Source organism: Somniosus microcephalus, chromosome 5 (assembly GCF_052327205.1).
Source record: "Somniosus microcephalus isolate GS21.2 chromosome 5, FLI_Smic_1.0, whole genome shotgun sequence".
Lineage (NCBI taxonomy): Eukaryota > Metazoa > Chordata > Chondrichthyes > Squaliformes > Somniosidae > Somniosus > Somniosus microcephalus.
The window spans coordinates 89,387,599-89,407,573 of NC_140991.1; the positions used below are offsets into that span (position 1 = coordinate 89,387,599).

General features: G+C 42.4%; 1 protein-coding gene across 5 annotated transcripts in view; it reads left to right on the top strand.

Annotated features, from left to right (window-relative positions):
* akap9 (A kinase (PRKA) anchor protein 9) overlaps positions 1 to 13,557 on the top strand; it is a 316,455-nt gene extending 302,898 nt beyond the window's left edge. For all 5 annotated transcript variants that reach the window (XM_085987959.1, XM_085987955.1, XM_085987956.1 and 2 more), the window contains 3 exons: positions 407 to 563; positions 1,131 to 1,270; positions 11,155 to 13,557. In XM_085987959.1, the coding sequence (XP_085844085.1) occupies positions 407 to 563; positions 1,131 to 1,270; positions 11,155 to 11,198 (341 nt within the window). In that variant the 3' untranslated portion in view covers positions 11,199 to 13,557. The remainder of the gene's footprint in view (positions 1 to 406; positions 564 to 1,130; positions 1,271 to 11,154) is intronic.
* Positions 13,558 to 19,975: the final 6,418 nt, after the last annotated feature.

The following is a 19,975-nucleotide window of genomic DNA, read 5'->3' on the forward strand; positions in this document are numbered from 1 at the left end:
ACCCTTACACTGATAAAAGCAAGTGGGCCCTATGCCTGCTTTTACCAGTTGTAAGGGTTTCGTGGGCATTCACTCGGCAGTAGTTGGGCAAATAGCCCAACTCTGCGCCATCGAAAGTGTTTTTGGGGCGCATGCGGATAATCTGTCAAGGAGAAACTTGACATTGCAAGTTCTGGGTTTTTGCGCATGCACAGTGCATGCAGAAACACGGGACTTGCGGGGCCAGACAGCGTACACTGTACGTCGCTGTCATCGGCCCTGCAAAATCCGGGCCAATAAAATGATTGCCACTCTAAGGAGGAGACCCAAACACAGACCTACAGCTATTTGGTTGTGAGGCAAGTACTGTACTGTGAAACTGGCTAATACTTGCCACTCATGCATTCAATTTTTCTTTAAAATCTAGCTAATGAACTAAGAGTGGATTCTCCTTTTCTGCATTCTGGGAGCTTGTCTTTGGAGTCATCGCTGACTAGAGAATTATTTGGAGATCGTAGACATTGCACAAGTAGACAAAGATCTGGTCAAGAATCTCCCAGATCAGCTACAAATTCTCAACCCAGGTAACTTTTTAGCATAACATAGTTATTGTATTTACGAAGTGTTGTATATAACCAGCCAGACACCTCCATTTGGGGGAAGAGCATCTGCTCTACCTCTTTCGTTAAAACTTATGGTCCGTTACCAGCACTTACTGAAACTTCATGAATTGGCAACGTTTCTAGAAGGCTCATGTTATTAAGCATATCTGTATACTTAAGGAAAAAAGGAAACTGTTGCATTTAAATAGCACCTTGTCACAACTTTCAAACATCTCAAAGCACCTCTTTCTCGCACCTATTTGAAAACGTAGTGACTGCTGTTATATAAGAAAGCTTATTCTTTTACATTTTTTTACTATCCTGTTCTCATTACATCTCATTGTATACATCTGAATGAGCAAAAAAAAAATTGCGAAAGCATATAAAATTCATACATGTAGCTCCTGTCATACTCTCTTAATTTAAGGAGTTGCTGTTTGTCTTGAATTGTCAGAGCATTAGCAGATAGTTATTGGAGCAGCTCCAGTAAATGTTAATTGCTGCAGTGGCTCTAAGTATCTGATCACTTTTTTTTAATATATGTCCTAGATCTCAATCCAATCTACCCGATTCAAATCCAAGTTCTTTGGCATCCTCACACCTCCAAAGCTATGACCCTGACAGAGCTTTAACAGATTACATTAATAGATTGGAATCATTGCAGAGACGACTGGGAAGTGTGCAATCAGGTAACATATTTTCAGTGCAGAACAACTGCTTTTGTCTTTTTTCAAATCTGGGATGGGGGGTGCTATGAATCATCCACAGGAAACTTTTTTTTATCCGGCACGGACGGGACCGACGTGGTGCCGGTTCATCAAAAATTCCGGATAACCGAAAGCTATAGTAAAAGATACGGAGCTGAGAGCTCCGTATAAAGCAACAAACCCTGTTGCCAACAGCTTCAGAACAATGGCCACAAGTTGCAAGCGTCTCTGTAGCTTAGCAACAGCTGCAGTCACACCCTTGCACAGCAACAAATGGAGGAAGGCAAGTAATAAAAGTTACCTGAACCTACTCCTGAATTTTGCCGGTTAACCGAGATTTCCGGTTATTTAGGTGCCAGTAAATCGAAAGTTTCCTGTAGTATTTCCCTAGGTCATGCTCCAAAAGTGGCTGAGGATAGGCCAGTAACCTGCTTTCAGGCCTCCTTCAGTACTGCTTTCAAATAGTTGCTGAATATGTATAGGTGACATTCCTAATTATAGCGCATCTGACATTATAAAGGTGTGATTTGAAGAGGAGGTCCAACATGTCCCCCCTCTGCATTAGTGCACTTTTACAACTACTTTTATCCACTTAAAACTAAATACTGATTTTCTTTTTAAGTGAGCTTTTATAGAGCTACCAAATCTTAGTTTTGTAGCACTGGCTTTGCCCTGATTTTCTGTGTTTTGGTAAAGTAAACCCTTTTCTGTGAAAGGGTACCACAGATATCTTTAGTGCAATATGTAGCAATAGCAGGTCACATTATTGTAGTTTAATATTTTTTCCTTTTGTAGTGTTTCCAGATACGAGGTGAAATTCACCTCGGATGATGATTGGAAGAGAGTAGCCCGAGTGAAAACTGCATCTTTCTGGCCACGCACGATAGAACAGGACAGTCTTCCCATCAGAAAGCTTAGGCATTACCGAATAATAGTGTGTTTTTACTGCTTTATCTCTTTTAGCATGAGATCCAAAGTTAAAGCCCTGCCCTGCTATGTGATATAAGTCTACCAGTGAGAGTAACTGCATAACTGATGGGTGATAATGTGTTGTACAGATTTGAATATTTAGAAGAAATTACTCAAGTGCATAATTTGCTTATAAAATTTTAGGATGACTTGCTTTCTGATTTTTCTCCTCCCTCTGGGAAATCATTAGATCTCTGCTCAGTGCCTCCCACCTTTGCAGAGGTCACAAACTCATCTTCTGAAGAATTGTGAGATTTTTTTTTAAAGTCTAATGCAATCAAGGGAGTTCAGAGGTGATGAATCAGAACTCTAATTCTCAGTTACGTAATTCTATGCACCAACAAAGTGGTAAATTGCATCTCTAGAATCTTGTGAGCAAACAATCTCCATTCAAATATTATAATCGAAATAAATGTTAGTTTCTTTTGTTTTTGCAGAACATTGTGTGTACTGCATTTTTATTATAAAATCTCTTCATTCAATTGTTCTGGATTTTACAGTTCTATTTGTTTTGCTTCTTGTATAAAATAAGGACTCAATGAGAATGCTAACAAAATATGGGAGCTTTTCCCACACCTGAGATAATGGGGATAGAGAGTAATTTGAGAGGAAGCTTAGTGTGGAAAAACTTGCTTGCTATTTCTTTTGTCCTGTGCACTTTCTCATGAGTGGCTATGTAAATGATGCTCTTATGCAGCCTGCAAACCATACAGTTTGAGCACAGAATGCAGAGAAATAAGTGTCCAGTGATTATATCCACAGATATCAGGCATAAAACACTCATCTGGAATCGGTGCAATATTTTTTTTTGACTAATAAATGAGCAAAATTATGTGTTAGATTTCATAGAAAATTCTGGGTAAAACTTTGTTAGTTATACAGGTAGACTATCCTTTATCCAAAAACCTCGGGACCAGCCGTGTTTCGGTTTTCGGAAAATTTCGGATTTCAGAAGGTATTTTATAAGACTGGGAAATTTGTCGGGGGTGGGTCGGCAGGGGGGTCGGCGGGGGTCCGCGGGGGGTCGGGGGTGGGGGTCGGTCGGGGTCGGCGCGGGAGTCGGCTGGGGTCGGGGTCGTGCGCCACTCTGGTCATGTCGTGCGCACGACTTACGCTGAACGAAAAAACCTTTGGTTTTTAGAGGGTTTCGGTTTTCGGAAGTTCGGATAAAAGGTAGTCTACCTGTACTGCCTTCGTACTCAAACCCCCTCCCTTCCTAGATAACCCAATGGATCATCTGGTATGGTACTGAGCCATACAGACAGGGATGGTCCCAGTGTCAATTCTGGTCTGTGCTGAATTAGCTGATTGCAGCAGTGATGGAGGTATTATAGTTGGCTTCTGTACGTTGAGGCTAGAATGGGAGGGAAATACCGCCAGGGCTCCCACTTTTGATTCGTACTGGGAAGTAGACACCAGATAAGAACAGGATCGGACTTAACTGTGATGCTTCCCAGAATGAAATAGCCTGCCAACATTCATCGGGGGAGAAATTGGGTATGTAGCGCCACCTATTAGCGCCTAAAGAGGGCAGTCAGTGGATGTAGCGCCACTGGCCGCGCCTCCCGTGATATTCAGCGGGGGTGCTAATGATGGCGTTAGCCTGTTGCGCTGCGCCGCCACCGATGACGTCATCGGTGTGCGCAGTGCCCCATTAGCGCCCCGATCGCGATAACAATGGGAGGAAGGCCTGCAGTACGCACGTTGCACTGCGATATTCAGTTTCAGCGCCCTACGAGGGACGCGGAGCGCCTCGAGCCTCGCCCCGTCTCCCTCTAGGGGCGCTGAAACTGAATTTCTGACGTTCGATAATGCTCCAAACGCTGCGCAAAAATCAGCGCCCAGGCGAACTTGGCGCCACTTTGGCGCCTCAACCCAATTTCTAGGCCATCTGTATTCGTGCACAGGAAATGGTGAGTTTTATCATGGGACTTGAGTCAGTGCCTTCAGGCAAGGAGGGAGAGTCATAGTCATAGAGTCATAACGGCACAGAAGGAGGCCATTCAGCCCATCGAGTCCATGCCTGCTCTCTGTAGAGCAATCCAGTCAGTCCCATTCCCCCGCTCTATCCCCGTAGCCCTGCAAGTTTATTTCCCTCAAGTGCCTATCCAGTCTCCCCTTGAAAACATTGAGTATCTCCGCTTCCACCTCTTCCGTCGGCAGCGAATTCCAGGTCATCACCACTCACTGTGTAAAAATGTTTTTCCTGTCTACCCTGTCCAAACCCGTCATAATCTTGTACACCGCTATCAAATCACCCCTCAACCTCAGAAAGGAGAGAAAATTGAATGGCAAAAAGCAGGAATGTGTTTTGTAGAAATTACTTAAATGTAATGTGTGGGAGACTTGGATTTTAATAATCAGTGAGTGCACTTAATTTTTTTGAACAGCATTTTGTTTATTTGCTGGATTGGGGTATTGGTCGTCTCAGCTGTCAGCACCTTTGGGGAGAGGCTAGCCGTAGACTTTCCTGTACTGTCTCTTTCCTAGACAGTTGGCCAAAAAGCTACAATGGCCCATAATTTGCGGTCAGCAGCGAAGCAAAGACGTTCGCTACTGGCCCCGAAGAAAGCTGCCCACAGAGATCTCGCAATCTCTGTGGCAAGAAGTTTGGCTTTTTCGTCGTTCAATTAAGATCAGTGCAGTATAGTGGGGAACAGTGTTCCCTATAATTTTCTTTTGGTGCACGGGCCCTTTAACTGGCTGCGCGGCCCATTCAGTTTTTCGCGCATGCGTGGTTATTTCCATTGTAAATCTGGTGAGCGGCCTGTGCGGGACCTCCAGACCGCTGCGTGGCCGCGCAGCTTAGCAGGAACGTTGGTGGGGAATTCCTAATGCGCTCTGCTGTGACGTCAACAAGTTGTCTGAGTAGCCAATCACAATGCAGAATTCTCAGAGGGAATCAGGAAGTGAACAGGTTGCTTTTATTCTGACTTTTTAAAAATGTTAGAGAGCAAAACAAAGATTGGGGCTCTCACATGGGGAAAAGGTAAACCTGAAATAAATATGAACAAACTTAAATAACAATTTTTTTAAAGCTTTTTTTAAAAATTGTCATTTTTATTATAATGGATAAATTTGACACTTCACAAAATTAATTGGTTTTTTAGGGCCACAATGTGTTTAGCAGTCAGTGCACTCTTAAAACCCCAGTTACGCCTAATCCAACAAGGTCTAATACATAATGGGGTATTTAGCGCTGATATAACCATGGAAAAGCCAAGTTTTTGTCAGCTTCACTGATTGCCGGCTTTAGGGGGGGGTGGGCGGGAGCCACAGCGCAGCCAGTGGCGGAGCAGTGAATGACTGACCACAATTCAGGATTTCTGCGTTAGGATGCACGTGCGCTACATCCTGAAGTTGCGGTCAGTTTCAAATGGATAATAGCAGCAAATGCTCTTCGCTCACTGTTATTACCCACTGCAAATTCCTGGCCAATGACGATGTCCAAGCACGAGACCAAAGCTGGCCATCCCATATTTTTAACTACATGTAAAGCAGGAGAAGAAACGTTTAGGCTTTAAATGAGGCAACCAGTAAGTCTTTGTTGCTGACCACTTCCCACAGGCCCATTGTGTGCTATATTTTTGAAAGTCATATCACTCATTCTGATGGACTTACATAAGAACATAAGAAATAGGAGCAGGAGTAGGCCAATCGGCCCCTCGAGCCTGCTCCGCCATTCAATAAGATCATGGCTGATCTGATCCTAACCGCCAATCTACTATCACTGAACCATCTCCTGAATCTAACAGAATTAGACACACGAAATAGGAGCAGGATCAGGCTACATGGCCCCTGGGCCCGCTCCGCTACCCACAGGGCCAGGACCGATCCGAACCAAGACTCATGTCCAAATTACTGCCCGTTCCCCATAACCCTTTATTCCCTTTACTTCTAGGAAACTGTCTATTTCTGTTTTAAATTTATATAATGATGTAACTTCTACAGCTTTTTGGGGCAGCATATTCCATGGACCTACCACCCTCTGAGTGAAGTAGTTCCTCCTCATCTCAGTTTTGAAAGAGCAGCCCCTTATTCTAAGACTATGCCCCCTAGTTCTAGTTTCACCCATCATCGGGAACATCCTCCCCACATCCACCCGATCCAACCCCTTCACAATCTTATATGTTTCAATAAGATCGCCTCTCATTCTTCTGAACTCCAATGAGTAGAGTCCCAATCTACTCGACCTCTCCTCATATGTCCATCCCCTCATCCCCGGGATTAACCGAGTGAACCTTCTTTGTACTGACTCGAGAGCAAGTATATCCTTTCTTAAGTATGGACACCAAAACTGTACGCAGTATTCCAGGTGCGGTCTCACCAATACCTTGTACAACTGAAGCAATACCTCCCTATTTTTATATTCTATCCCCCTAGCAATGAAAGCCAACATTCCATTGGCCGCCTTAATCACTTGCTGCACCTGCATACTAACCTTTTGAGTTTCGTGCACCGGGACCCCCAGATCACTTTGTACTTCAGTACTTTCCAGTTTCTTGCCATTAAGATAATAACTTGCTCTACGATTTTTCCTGCCAAAGTGCATAACCTCACACTTTCCAGTATTGTATTCCATCTGCCAAATCTCTGCCCACTTACTTAGCCTGTCTATGTCCCCTTGCAGGTTTTTTATGTCCTCCTCACTCACTACTTTCCCTCCCATCTTAATATCATCTGCAAACTTTGATATGTTGCACTCGGTCCCCTCCTCCAAATCGTTAATACAGATTGTAAAGAGTTGGGGACCCAGCACTGACCCCTGTGGAACACCACTAGTTACTGATTGCCAGTCCGAGAATGAACCATTTATCCCAACTCTCTGCTTTCTGTTAGATAGCCAATCCTCTATCCATGCCAGAATATTACCCCCAATCCCGTGATTTTTTATCTTAAGCAATAATCTTTTGTGTGGCACCTTGTCAAATGCCTTTTGGAAGTCTAAATACACTACGTCCACTGGTTCCCCTTTATCCACCCTATATGTTACTTCCTCAAAGAACTCCAGCAAATTTGTCAAACATGACTTCCCCTTCATAAAACCATGCTGACTTTGTCCTATTAAATTATGATTATCCAAATGTCCTGTTACTGTCTCCTTAATAATGGACTCCAATATTTTACCTACTACAGATGTTAGTCTAACCGGTCTATAGTTTCCAGCCTTCTGTCTACTGCCCTTTTTAAATAAGGGTGTTACATTAGCAGTTTTCCAGTCTGCCGGGACCTTTGCTGAGTCCAGGGAGTTTTGGAAAATTATTACCAATGCATCCACAATCCCTACCGCCACTTCCCTCAAGACCCTAGGATGTAAGCGATCAGGTCCAGGTGATTTATCCGCCTTGAGTCCCATTATTTTACCGAGTACCACTTCCTTAGTGATTTTGATCGTGTTTAGCTCCTCCCCCCCCCCCCCCCCCCCCCCATAGCCCCCTGTTTGTCCAGTGTTGGGATATTCTTAGTGTCTTCTACTGTAAAGACTGATGCAAAATATTCATTCAGTGTTTTTGCCATCTCCATATTTCCCACCATTAATTTCCCGGTCTCATCCTCTAAGGGACCAACATTTACTTTAGCCACCCTTTTTCTTTTTATATAACTATAAAAACTCTTACTATCTGTTTTTATATTTTTTGCTAATTTACTTTCATAATCTATCTTCCCTTTCTTAATCAATCTTTTTGTTACTTTTTGCTGTCTTTTAAAGTTTTCCCAATCCTCTATCCTCCCACTAGATTTGGCTACCTTATATGCCCTTGTTTTTAGTCGAATACTATCCTTAATTTCTTTACTTAGCCACGGATGGCTGTCTTTTCTTTTACACCCTTTTCTTAGTGGAATATATATTTTTTGGAAGTTGTAAAATAACTCCTTAAATGTATCGTCTTACCCTTTAATCTATTTTCCCAATCCACTCTACTCAATTCCACTCTCATACCTTCATAGTCTCCTTTATTCAAGCTTAGCACGCTTGTTTGAGATCCAACCTTCTCACCCTCTAATTGAATATGGAATTCAACCATGTTATGGTCACTCATTCCAAGGGGATCCTTTACTAGGACATTTTTAATTAATCCTGTCTCGTTACACAGGACCAGATCTAAGGTTGCTTGCCCCCTGGTCGGTTCAGTTACATACTGCTCAAGAAACCCATCCCTAATACACTCAATGAACTCATCCTCAAGGCAGCCCTACCCAATTTGATTTGTCCAATTAATATGATAGTTAAAATCCCCCATAATTATAGATGTTCCCTTATTACAAGCCTCAACTATTTCCTGATTGATACTCCGTCCAACAGAGTTGCAACTGTTCGGAGGCCTATAGACTACGCCCACTAGTGTTTTTTTCCCCTTATTATTCCTTACCTCCACCCAAACTGTTTCATTATCCTGATCTTTTGACCCAATATCATTTCTCTGTATTACAGTGATTCCTTCCTTTATTAACATAGCCACCCCACCTCCCCTTCCCTCCTGCCTGTCCTTCCTGATCGTTAAATAACCTGGTATGTTTAATTCCCAGGCATTGTCACCCTGCAGCCATGTTTCTGTAATGGCCACAAGATCATACCCATATGTAGTTATTTGTGCCATTAACTCGTCTATTTTGTTACGAATGCTACGTACATTCAGATAGAGAACTTTCAAATATGTTTTGTGACACTTAGTTCCTGCTTTTGCCCTTTTTATTACTTTACCTTTTACTCCATACCTTTGTCTCCATACCTTCTGCCCCTTCCTGACACGCTCTGGTTTTTAATTTCCCCACTGCTACCTAAGTCTATGACCTTCTCTGTTGTCATTTTTATTATTTGCTCTCTAGGAACCTCCCCCCCACTAGTTAGTTTAAAGCCCTCTCTACAGCCCTAGTTATATGATCCACCAGGACTCTAGTCCCAGCACTGGCCAAGTGAAGCCCGTCCCAACGGAACAGCTCCCTCCTGCCCCAGTACTGGTGCCAGTGTCCCAGGAAGCAAAACCCATTTCTCCCACACCAGTCTTTGAGCCACGCATTTAACTCTCTAATTTTATTTGTCCTAGCCAAATTCGCTCGTGGCTCAGGTAATAATCCAGAGATTATTACCCCTAAGGTTCTGTTTTTTAATTTGACCCCTAGCTGCTCATACTCCTTTAACAGAACCGGCTTCCTAGTCCTATCTACGTCGTTTGTACCAACATGGACCACGACAACTGGATCCACCCCCTCCCACTGCAAGTTTCTTTCCAGCCCAGAGGAGAAATCCTTAACCCTGGCACCGGGTAGGCAACACAGCCTTCGGGACTCTCGCTCTTGGCTGCAGAGAATTCTATCTATCCCCCTAATAATACTATCCCCTACCACTACAACATTTCTATTTACTCCCCCCTCTTGAATGGCCCCCCGTTCCACGGTGCTGTGGCCAGGTTGCTCATCCTCCCTGCAGTCCCTGCTCCTGTCCCCACAGGGAGTAAGAACCTCGAACCTGTTGGTCAAGAGCAAGGGCTGCGGCTCCTCCAGCTCTACCTCCTGGATCCCCGTACCTGCCTCACTCGTAGTCACACCGTCCTGTCCCTGACCATGGGCTACATCTGAATTACTTAACTTCATAGGTGTGACCACCTCCTGATACACAGAGTCCAGGTACTTCTCCCCCTCCCTGATGTGTCGCAGTGTCTGAAGCTCAGACTCCAGCTCATCAACACGGAGCTGGAGTTCCTGTAGCAGCAGACACTTGTCACAGACGTAATCACCGTGAGCCTCAATGGGGTTCACCGGCTCCCACATCTCGCAACAGTAACACATCACCTGCTCCATTCTATTTAATTAATTAAATTTTTTATTGTTAGTTATGGACACCCTCTGCCCGATTTTAGATGCTAGTATCCCCTTTAATTAATTGGATTTAAATTAAATCAATCCCTCTAGTTACACCAGTTAAATGGTTTACCAACAGTCACTCTGCACCAGAAAGGCCTTGGTACACCACAGCAACCTTAAAAACTATAAACCACAGACTTAAAGTTTTAAAACGAGAGAAATACTCCAACCAATCACCTACCTGTTTTGTGGTGATGTCACACCTTGAATACTTTTTACCCCTCTCCTTGCCTGAGATTGGAGATTGGTGAGGCCTACCTGAGCCTCTGGGGACTCTTGTAGTCGCTCTACCGCGCTGCTCCGCCTCCACCCGCTGCCGATGCCGCACTGAGGCCTACCTGAGCCTCTGGGGCCTCTTGTAGTCGCTCTGCCGCGCTGCTCCGCCTCCACCCGCTGCCGATGCCGCAGTTCTTTCCAGTTGCACAAAAAAAGGAATTATCTCTGTCCATGCGGTTATGTCAATGTATGGAATTTGTAGGAATTAGTAGACCTAATTAAATGAGAATGTAACTGCACATGCAAATAGCATACAGATGGATTGTTCCCCATAGTTCCCCTTCATATCAGTTTAGAATGCAAGTACAATTATTTGTAGGAAGGTCTGTTCACTTTCAAGTTAGATTAAGTACACGACCAGCGTTGCTAAAAGTTTGTTATGTGCATTGAATATGTTACTGATGCCTGCCAGCACAGCAGGTGGTTTATTTTCAATCTTGTTAAAAACAGATCAGTATATCTCAGCAGTCAGCCCATATGCATTGGCCAGTTGTTGATTCCGATGAAGATGATGAAAACAGCAGTAATCACTTTCCTCATGGATCTTACTTCTGTCCAGAATGCAGTTAGTTGAAAAGTAGGATTCAGAATTTATTCCAACCCAGCGTAAACCCTTTGTAATTCAATCAGGTTACAATTTCGCTTATAGGATAGATCTTGTTTGATGAGTTAATTATGCCATTGTACATTTTCCAATATGGAGTGAATGATGTGGAATATTTGTTTTAATCAATTTGTTCTCCTCCCCGCATATTTAGGTTCAACTTCTTATGCTCAGATGCACTATGGAACTAGAAGATAGTGTCTTGGAAACAGATTTTGACTTGAAACTGGATTGCCTTTGAAGCTGTGCTTTGTTTTTCTATTATTTTATGTATATTGTGGGACCATCATGGAATTGATAATGGAAATGTGTCTTGCCTGCAAGTCCAAATGGAATGAATTTAAATGTGTTTTATCCTTTATATAGGTTTAAGCTTCCAGTGTGCACAATACAATCTGTCTAAACAATTTAAGTGTATATTTGTGGAATGCTAATTTAAACATGATTATAACTTAATACTGTTTATTTAAAGGGTGGAAGGAAAAATGTTTACTAAATGGTTCCAAGTGCACTGCAGTCCTGCTGATGGCTGCTGAGCTTACACTACATTGTCCATAAATAGCTATGGCATTGTGGACAGTACACTGTTTGTAGAGGAATTATTTTTGTAATGGTAGAAGTTTTGAATTATATGGGTATTTTGTCAAAGTATTGAAATAAACATGAATTCAAAATTCAGATTTCTGAAACGTGCATGCTTTCTCTGTGTGAAGTACGCCATGAAGGTAAGAAGTTAAACTGCCTGTAGAATTTTATCTTTGTCAGATTTTCCCTTTATTTAACTATTGAAAGGGCAATTTTATATTGTAGTCTTCCTTCTGGCTTTTGGAAACTGAAATTAGATCTTTTGCTAGATTTGACCCCAAAACCTGGCCTAAAAGGTGTTCTAACAGTCTGTTGTCTTGTAGTGAGTCAATCTCAAACCAGTAGATATTTGCAGCTGTGTTTCCCCATCTTTTAATTGTCTCCTTGACGTACAGTGTGAGCAGCAGATGGGAGCAATCATCGGGACAGTGTCCCTGCCAGGATTCTGAGGTTCTGCATTATTTGATTTTTTTTCTCAATATAAGAATGTTTCAATATGGAATGAGAAAATGCGATCCATTCCCATTAAGATCACTCCTTCCAACAAACCATGTACAACTTACACCTTCATGGGCTCTATCCAAATTATTTAATTCATGAGGGATGTGCGAGTTAGTTTGATTGGCTATGGTAAATTAACCCTTAGTGTTAGGGGGATTAAATACGTGGGGTTACAGGGATAGGGTGGGATATGTGTTGGTGTAGGAGTTACGGGGATCTGGTGGGATATGTGTCGGTGCAGGCTCGATGGGCCGAAATGGCCTCTATCTGCACTGTGGGGTTTCTGTGATTCTGTGATGTGAATAGCAGCTGTTAAGACTTTGGAAGTGATGACTAAAATTCTCTTGATTCAGAGTAATTTAATGAAAACTCCAGGAGAACAGTCTAACATTGCAGTCTACTTTATTGAACCCTGGCAAGTAGCATTTCATAAGCTACGTCACCATACTGTAGGACTACAGTCATAATGTTCCAGAGTATTTATTAGACAGTGTCTATGTGTAGCCTTAAAAGCGTCAATGCTGCCCTTAACCAGACACATCCAACCTATTTAAAGGAGTGAATTCATCTAACAACTTTCAAGCCCTATGTTCTTGCTTTGTTATCTTCAATGCACTAAAAGATCTACTCAGGAAAGGAAGGGTTAAAAGTTTATTCGAATATTTAGTAGTTGCACTGAGATTTGCCAATTTTATACATGTATCATGCAGTACCGAAGTCACAGAAGTTAAATAACCAGCCTCCATATAAATTACCTATGGCTTTTAGCATTTCAAAAACCCGGATCAACTTTCCTGATGGTTCAGCTGATTAAGGCTATGAGTGAGTAATCCAGACTAGAAGATCCCAGTTAGATGATTTCATCCAAGGCAGTTGTGGGGTTTTGACTTAGGGAGGGGATGTTAGTCAGTTAAATTCTCTAAGCCTATCTTCATAATTTGAGTTATAAGTCATAGAATTGTGCTTGTTGGTCTTCTCTGAACTCTTTTAAATGCATCAATGGGTTTTTTAAGTTGGAATGCCCAAAATTCTATATGCACCCATTTTTGGACTTAGAATTTGGTTGACCACAGTCAAATGCCCTCGATATATTCCAGTACTTCATTAGTTTTATTGATAATAGCTTTCTGTGACTGGACAATTTCAGCGAATGCTCAAGAATTTCACCCAAATCCTTTCTAATGGATGCCGTCCTGTGGATGAGAAGTTAAAACAAGGTCCCATCTGCTTATTTAGATGGACATTAAACATCCCATGCCACTATTCCAAGAAGAGCGAAAATGTTTCCTGGTGTCCTGGCCAATGTTCGTTCCTCAACATCACCAAAACAAGTTCATCTCATTGCGGTTTGCCTACCTAACAGTAACAGAACAGTAACTTTTCAAAATGGAATCTGTTTATTGTATACTTGTTTCCTGTAACAATGTATGTTGCTTGAGATTTATCTACATTAAATTTCGTTATGCCTTAACCTATCTATTTAATTTGTCCAAATAGCTTTGAATGCCATCGGTCTCTCCTGCAGCAATCATCTGACCAAATATCTTGGTATTAGCAGTAAATTTTCTAATATTGGAAGTACTTCCTCCATATTTCTTAGTAATGTAAACAGCATGGAACCCAGAACAGACCTTTACTTGTGTACTGCTAAGCTCTCCGTGGCAAACAAAAATTATCTGTGTCTTTTCCAGAGGTGCAAAAATAAATGTTATAAATGTAACTGTACACTTCTTGTATACCTGGTGAAAGTACTTGCAACTCTTGTCCTGCTGCACACCATCCCTCCACTATTGCAGCAAGTGGACTCTAGCATGGAATGTGTTATGCTGATCAACAATACTGAGGCAAATCAAGGAATGAGAATGCTGAAGGGGTGGATGAACAGAGAAGCCTAGGGTTTCAAATACATAATCCCATAAAAATGGATGTGCAATTGGATAAAACCACAAAAGGGCCAATAGCATTTTGTTTTTTTTATAAATAGGAGCGTAGAGTACTATAGCAAAGGAGTAATGATAAATTTGTATAAAGCAATGGTTAGGCCGCAGTTAGTCATGTATGCAATTTAGGCATCACATAAGAGAAAGGACATTATTGCCATAGAGAGTATATATTCACCAGGGATGGAAGAGCCAGTGTCATGAAATATGTAGGCAAAGAGTTAGGTTGGATGTTCGGAAGTATTTCTTTTCACAGCCATCGCCCTCTGATTAACAGATTACCCAAGTGTGCAATGCGTATCGATTCCCTGCAGCCCATCAAAAGGAGCTTGATAAGTTCCTGAGAGAGATTTCAATTTATAGAAGCTAAGTTACGAGATAGCTGTAAATAATGGAATTCATTAATTACTGTAGTCTTCTTGAGCTTGCTTGATTGCCTAAGGAGGTCAAAGAAAAATTTCCGAGTTTTGTTTTCCTAAATTGGTTAATGGTTCCCCACCCTGCCTTGCCTGCCTTTTTTTTAACCTCTCCCTGGAGGTTGCGTGATTGTGGGGAGGAGGTGGTGTACGAGGTTACACTGTATCTGGATCGGACAGGCTTTACGCGCCAGATGATCCTTTCCTGTTCTTTTTTGTATGTTTATATGAAGGTATGGTTATGAGGAGAAACTTGAGGTACTAGAACTATTGCCACTTAGCTCAGATAGCTAAGGAGATTTAATAAAGGTTTTTAAAATTGAGTTTTCAAAGGGTTAATAGGAAAATACTATTTTCTCTGGCTGTGATTGAGGCGGAGTCCATTGCTGCTTTTAAAGGAAAAGTAGATAAATACTTGAAGCAGAAGGTTAAGGAGAGAGTGGGGCAATACGATTAGTTTTGGATTGCTTTGGCAAAGAGCCAGCACTGAGATGATGGGCCAAATGGCCTCCTGTGTTTCTATGAAACCTGCAAACTAGATTACAGTCTTTATATAATGCTTAAGTTGCCAGTAGTAACTCTTGGGTCATAAGAACATAAGAAATAGGAGTAGGAGTAGGCCAATCGGCCCCTAGAGCCTGCTCCGCCATTCAATAAGATCATGGCTGATCTGATCCTAACCGCCAATCTACTATCACAGAACCATCTCCTGAATCTAACAGAATTAGACACACGAAATAGGAGCAGGATCAGGCTACACGGCCCCTGGGCCCGCTCCGCTACCCACAGGGCCATGTCCGATCCGAACCTAGACTCATGTCCAAATTCCTGCCTGCTCCCCGTACCCCTTAATTCCCTTTCTAGGAAACTGTCTATTTCTGTTTTAAATTTATGTAATGATGTAGCTTCTACAGCTTTTTGGGGCAGCATATTCCATGGACCCTACCACCCTCTGAGTGAAGTAGTTCCTCCTCATCTCAGTTTTGAAAGAGCAGCCCCTTATTCTAAGACTATGCCCCCTAGTTCTAGTTTCACCCATCATCGGGAACATCCTCCCCGCATCCACCCGATCCAACCCCTTCACAATCTTATATGTTTCAGTAAGATCGCCTCTCATTCTTCTGAACTCCAATGAGTAGAGTCCCAATCTACTCAACCTCTCCTCATATGTCCATCCCCTCATCCCCGGGATTAACCGAGTGAACCTTCTTTGTACTGACTCGAGAGCAAGTATGTCTTTTAAGTATGGACACCAAAACTGTATGCAGTATTCCAGGTGCGGTCTCACCAATGCCTTGTACAACTGCAGCAATACCTCCCTGTTTCTTTATTCTATCCCCCTGGCAATAAAAGCCAACATTCCATTGGCCTTCTTGATCAATTGCTGCACCTGCATACTAACTTTTTGAGTTTCGTGCACCAGGACCCCCAGATCCCTTTGTACTACAGTACTTTCCAGTTTCTTGCCATTTAAGATAATAACTTGCTCTACGATTTTTCCTGCCAAAGTGCATAACCTCACACTTTCCAGTATTGTATTCCATCTGCCAAATCTCTGCCCACTTACTTAGCCTGTCTATGTCCCCTTGCAGGTTTTTTATGTCCTCCTCACTCACTACTTTCTGTCCCATCTTTGTATCATCTGCAAACTTAGATATGTTACACTCGGTCCCCTCCTCCAAATCGTTAATATAGATTGTAAAGAGTTGGGGACCCAGCACTGACCCCTGCGGAACACCACTAGTTACTGATTGCCAGTCTGAGAATGAACCATTTATCCCAACTCTCTGCCTTCTGTTAGATAGCCAACCCTCTATCCATGCCAGAATATTACCCCCAATCCCATGATTTTTTTATCTTAAGCAATAATCTTTTGTGTGGCACCTTGTCAAATGCCTTTTGGAAGTCTAAATACACTACGTCCACTGGTTCCCCTTTATCCACCCTATTTGTTACTTCCTCAAAGAACTCCAGCAAATTTGTCAAACATGACTTCCCCTTCATAAAACCATGCTGACTTTGTCCTATTAAATTATGATTATCCAAATGTCTTGTTACTGTCTCCTTAATAATGGACTCCAAAATGTTACCTACCACAGATGTTAGGCTAACCGGTCTATAGTTTCCAGCCTTCTGTCTACTGCCCTTTTTAAATAAGGGTGTTACATTAGCAGTTTTCCAGTCTGCCGGGACCTTTGCTGAGTCCAGGGAGTTTTGGAAAATTATTACCAATGCATCCACAATCCCTACCGCCACTTCCCTCAAGACCCTAGGATGTAAGCCATCAGGTCCAGGTGATTTATCCGCCTTGAGTCCCATTATTTTACCGAGTACCACTTCCTTAGTGATTTTGATCATGTTTAGCTCCTCCCCCCCCCCCCCCATAGCCCCCTGTTTGTCCAGTGTTGGGATATTCTTAGTGTCCTCTACTGTAAAGACTGATACAAAATATTCATTGTGTTTTTGCCATCTCCATATTTCCCACCATTAATTTCCCGGTCTCATCCTCTCAGGGACCAACATTTACTTTAGCCACCCTTTTTCTTTTTATATAACTATAAAAACTCTTACTATCTTTTTATATTTTTTGCTAATTTACTTTCATAATCTATCTTCCCTTTCTTAATCAATCTTTTTGTTATTTTTTGCTGTCTTTTAAAGTTTTCCCAATCCTCTATCCTCCCACTAGATTTGGCTACCTTATATGCCCTTGTTTTTAGTCGAATACTATCCTTAATTTCTTTACTTAGCCACAGATGGCTGTCTTTTCTTTTACACCCTTTTCTTCTCAGTGGAATATATTTTTTTTGGAAGTCGTAAAATAACTCCTTAAATGTACACCACTGACCATGTATCGTCTTACCCTTTAATCTATTTTCCCAATCCACTCTACTCAATTCCGCTCTCATACCTTCATAGTCTCCTTTATTCAAGCTTAGAGAAGAGGATGCTGCCAATGTAGCAGTAACTGAGGAGGCAGTGGCGATATTGGATAGGATAAAAACTGAATGAATAAGGGTGGAAATTGCAGAGGCTCTGGCCACAATCTTCCAATCTTCCTTGGATATGGGGGTGGTACCAGAGGACTGGATGATTGCAAATGTTACTGTTTATAAAAAAAAAAAAAAGAGGGATAAACCTGGCAACTACAGGCCAGTCAGCCTAAGGTTGATGTGTATATGGACTTTCAAAAGGCATTTGATAAAGTACCACATAATATACTTGTTAGCAAATTTAAAGCCCATTGGGTTAAAGGGACAGTGGCAGCATGGATACAAAATTGGCTGAGGGACAGAAAGCAGAGAGTGGTGGTGAATGAAAACAGAAAATGCTGGAAATACTCAGTAGGTCAGGCAGCATCTGTGGAGAAAGAAACAGTTAATATTTCAGGTTATTAACTAACCTTTTGTCAGAACTGGCAAAAGTTGGAGATGTGACAGATTTTAAGCAAGTACAGTAGCAGGGAGAGGGGAGGAAAGAACAGAAGCTCTGTGATAGGGTGGGGCAGGAGTGATTAAATGACAAATGGGGATGATGGGGCAAGGCAAAAGGGTGGTGAATGGTTGTTTTTCAGACTGGAGGGAGGTATACAGTGGTGTTCCCCAGGGGTCATATTAGGACCACTGCTCTTTTTGATAGATATTAATGACCTGGACTTGGGTATACAGGGCATAATTTCAATGTTTGCAGTTGAAAAGAAACTCAGAAATGTAGTAAAGAAGGATGGTAACAGACTTCAGGAGGACATAGACAGACTGGTGAAATGGGCAGACATATGGCAGATGAAATTTAACGCAAAGAAGTGTGAAGTGATACTTTTTGGTAGGAAGAATGAGGCAATATAAACTAAATGGTACAATTTTAAAGGGGGTGCAGGAACAGAGAGACCTGGGGGTGTACGTATACTCGTCTTTGAAGGTGCAGGACAAGCTGAGAAGGCTGCTTTTAAAAAAAAAACATACGGGATCCTTGGCTTTATTACTAGAGTACAAAAGCAAGGAAGATATGCTAAATCTTTATAAAACACTGGTTAGGCCTCAGCTGGAGTATTATGGCCAATTCTGGGCACCACAGGATGTCAAGGCCTTAGAGTGCAGAAGAGGTTTAATAGAATGGTACCAGGGATGATGGACTTCAGTTATGTGGAGAGACTGGAGAAGCTGGGGTTGTTCTCCTTAGAACAGAGAAGGTTAAGAAGAGAGTTGATAGAGATGTTCAAAATCATGATAGAGTAAATAAGGAGAAATGGTTTCCTGTGGCAGAAGGGTCGGTAACCAGTGGACACAGATTTAAGGTGATTAGCAAAGAACCAGAGGCGATATGAGGAAACATTTTTTTTACACAGCAAGTTGCTGTGATCTGGACTGCACTGCCTGAAAGGGTGGTGGAAGCAGATACAGTTAGTAACATTCAAAGGAGAATTGGATAAATACTTGAAGGGGAAAAAATACAGGGCTATGGGGAAAAGAGCAGGAGTGTGGTTAATTGGATAGCTCTACCAAAGAGCTGGCACAGGCACGATAGGCTGGATGATCTATCATTCTGATGGTGAGAATGGTTGGTGGAATTTAATTGTTTTGCCTATGGAAGTTTTATTCATTTTAAAATCACTCTCCTCAGAAATGTGTATTGTGTTAGATGGGGTCATAGCAGAGTGCATAGTATATTGACAGGAAGCTGATGGAATAAATGACCTTTTCCTGTTCCATATGTTCTCTAAGTACCAAGCTCTTATTCTCCCTCTCAGACCAGTTTCTCTAAGTAGCAGTTAGGTCAGCGACAACAGGTGGAGGAAACTATCAAGTATGAATTGTGGTTAGGGTTAAGACCACTTCGCCCACTGCTTGTCCACTAACCCTTGCAGGGAACAGTAAAAATGCCAAACCTCTTCTGGTGTGGAAGGAAACGCTTAGTGGAAGATTTGGATGTTTTTACATCAGTGCGGTTTTAATATGTACTACAGGAGGCTGTTTGTGAGCCAGTGTTCACTTATCCCAATGGCAGACTGGTAAATCCAGATTTTTCTGGGTCATGAGTCTGCTGTCAGGATATTTGTTTTATTCATTCTGGGCATATGGGCGTCGCTAGCAAGGCCAGCATTTATTGACCATCCCTAGTTGCCCTTGAGAAAGTGCCTCCTTGAAATGCCGCAGTATATGTGGTGAAGGTACTCCCAGTAGGGAGTTTGACTCAACGACCATGAAGGAATGGTGATATAGGTCCAAGTCGAGATGTGACTTGGAGGTGATGATGTTCCCATGCACCTGCTGCCTTCCTTCTAGATGGTGGAGGTCACAGGTTCGGGAGGTACTGTTGAAGAAGCCTTGGCGAGTTGCTGCAGTACATCCCGTTGATAGTACACATGGTACGCCACACCAGTGGTGGGAGTGGATGTTTAAGGTGGTGGATGGGCTGTCAATCAAAGCAAACTGCTTTGTCCTGGATGGTGTCAAGCTTCTTGAGTGTTGCTGCAGCTGCACCCAGCCAGGCAAGTGGAGAGTATTCCATTACACTCCTGACTTGTAGATGGTGA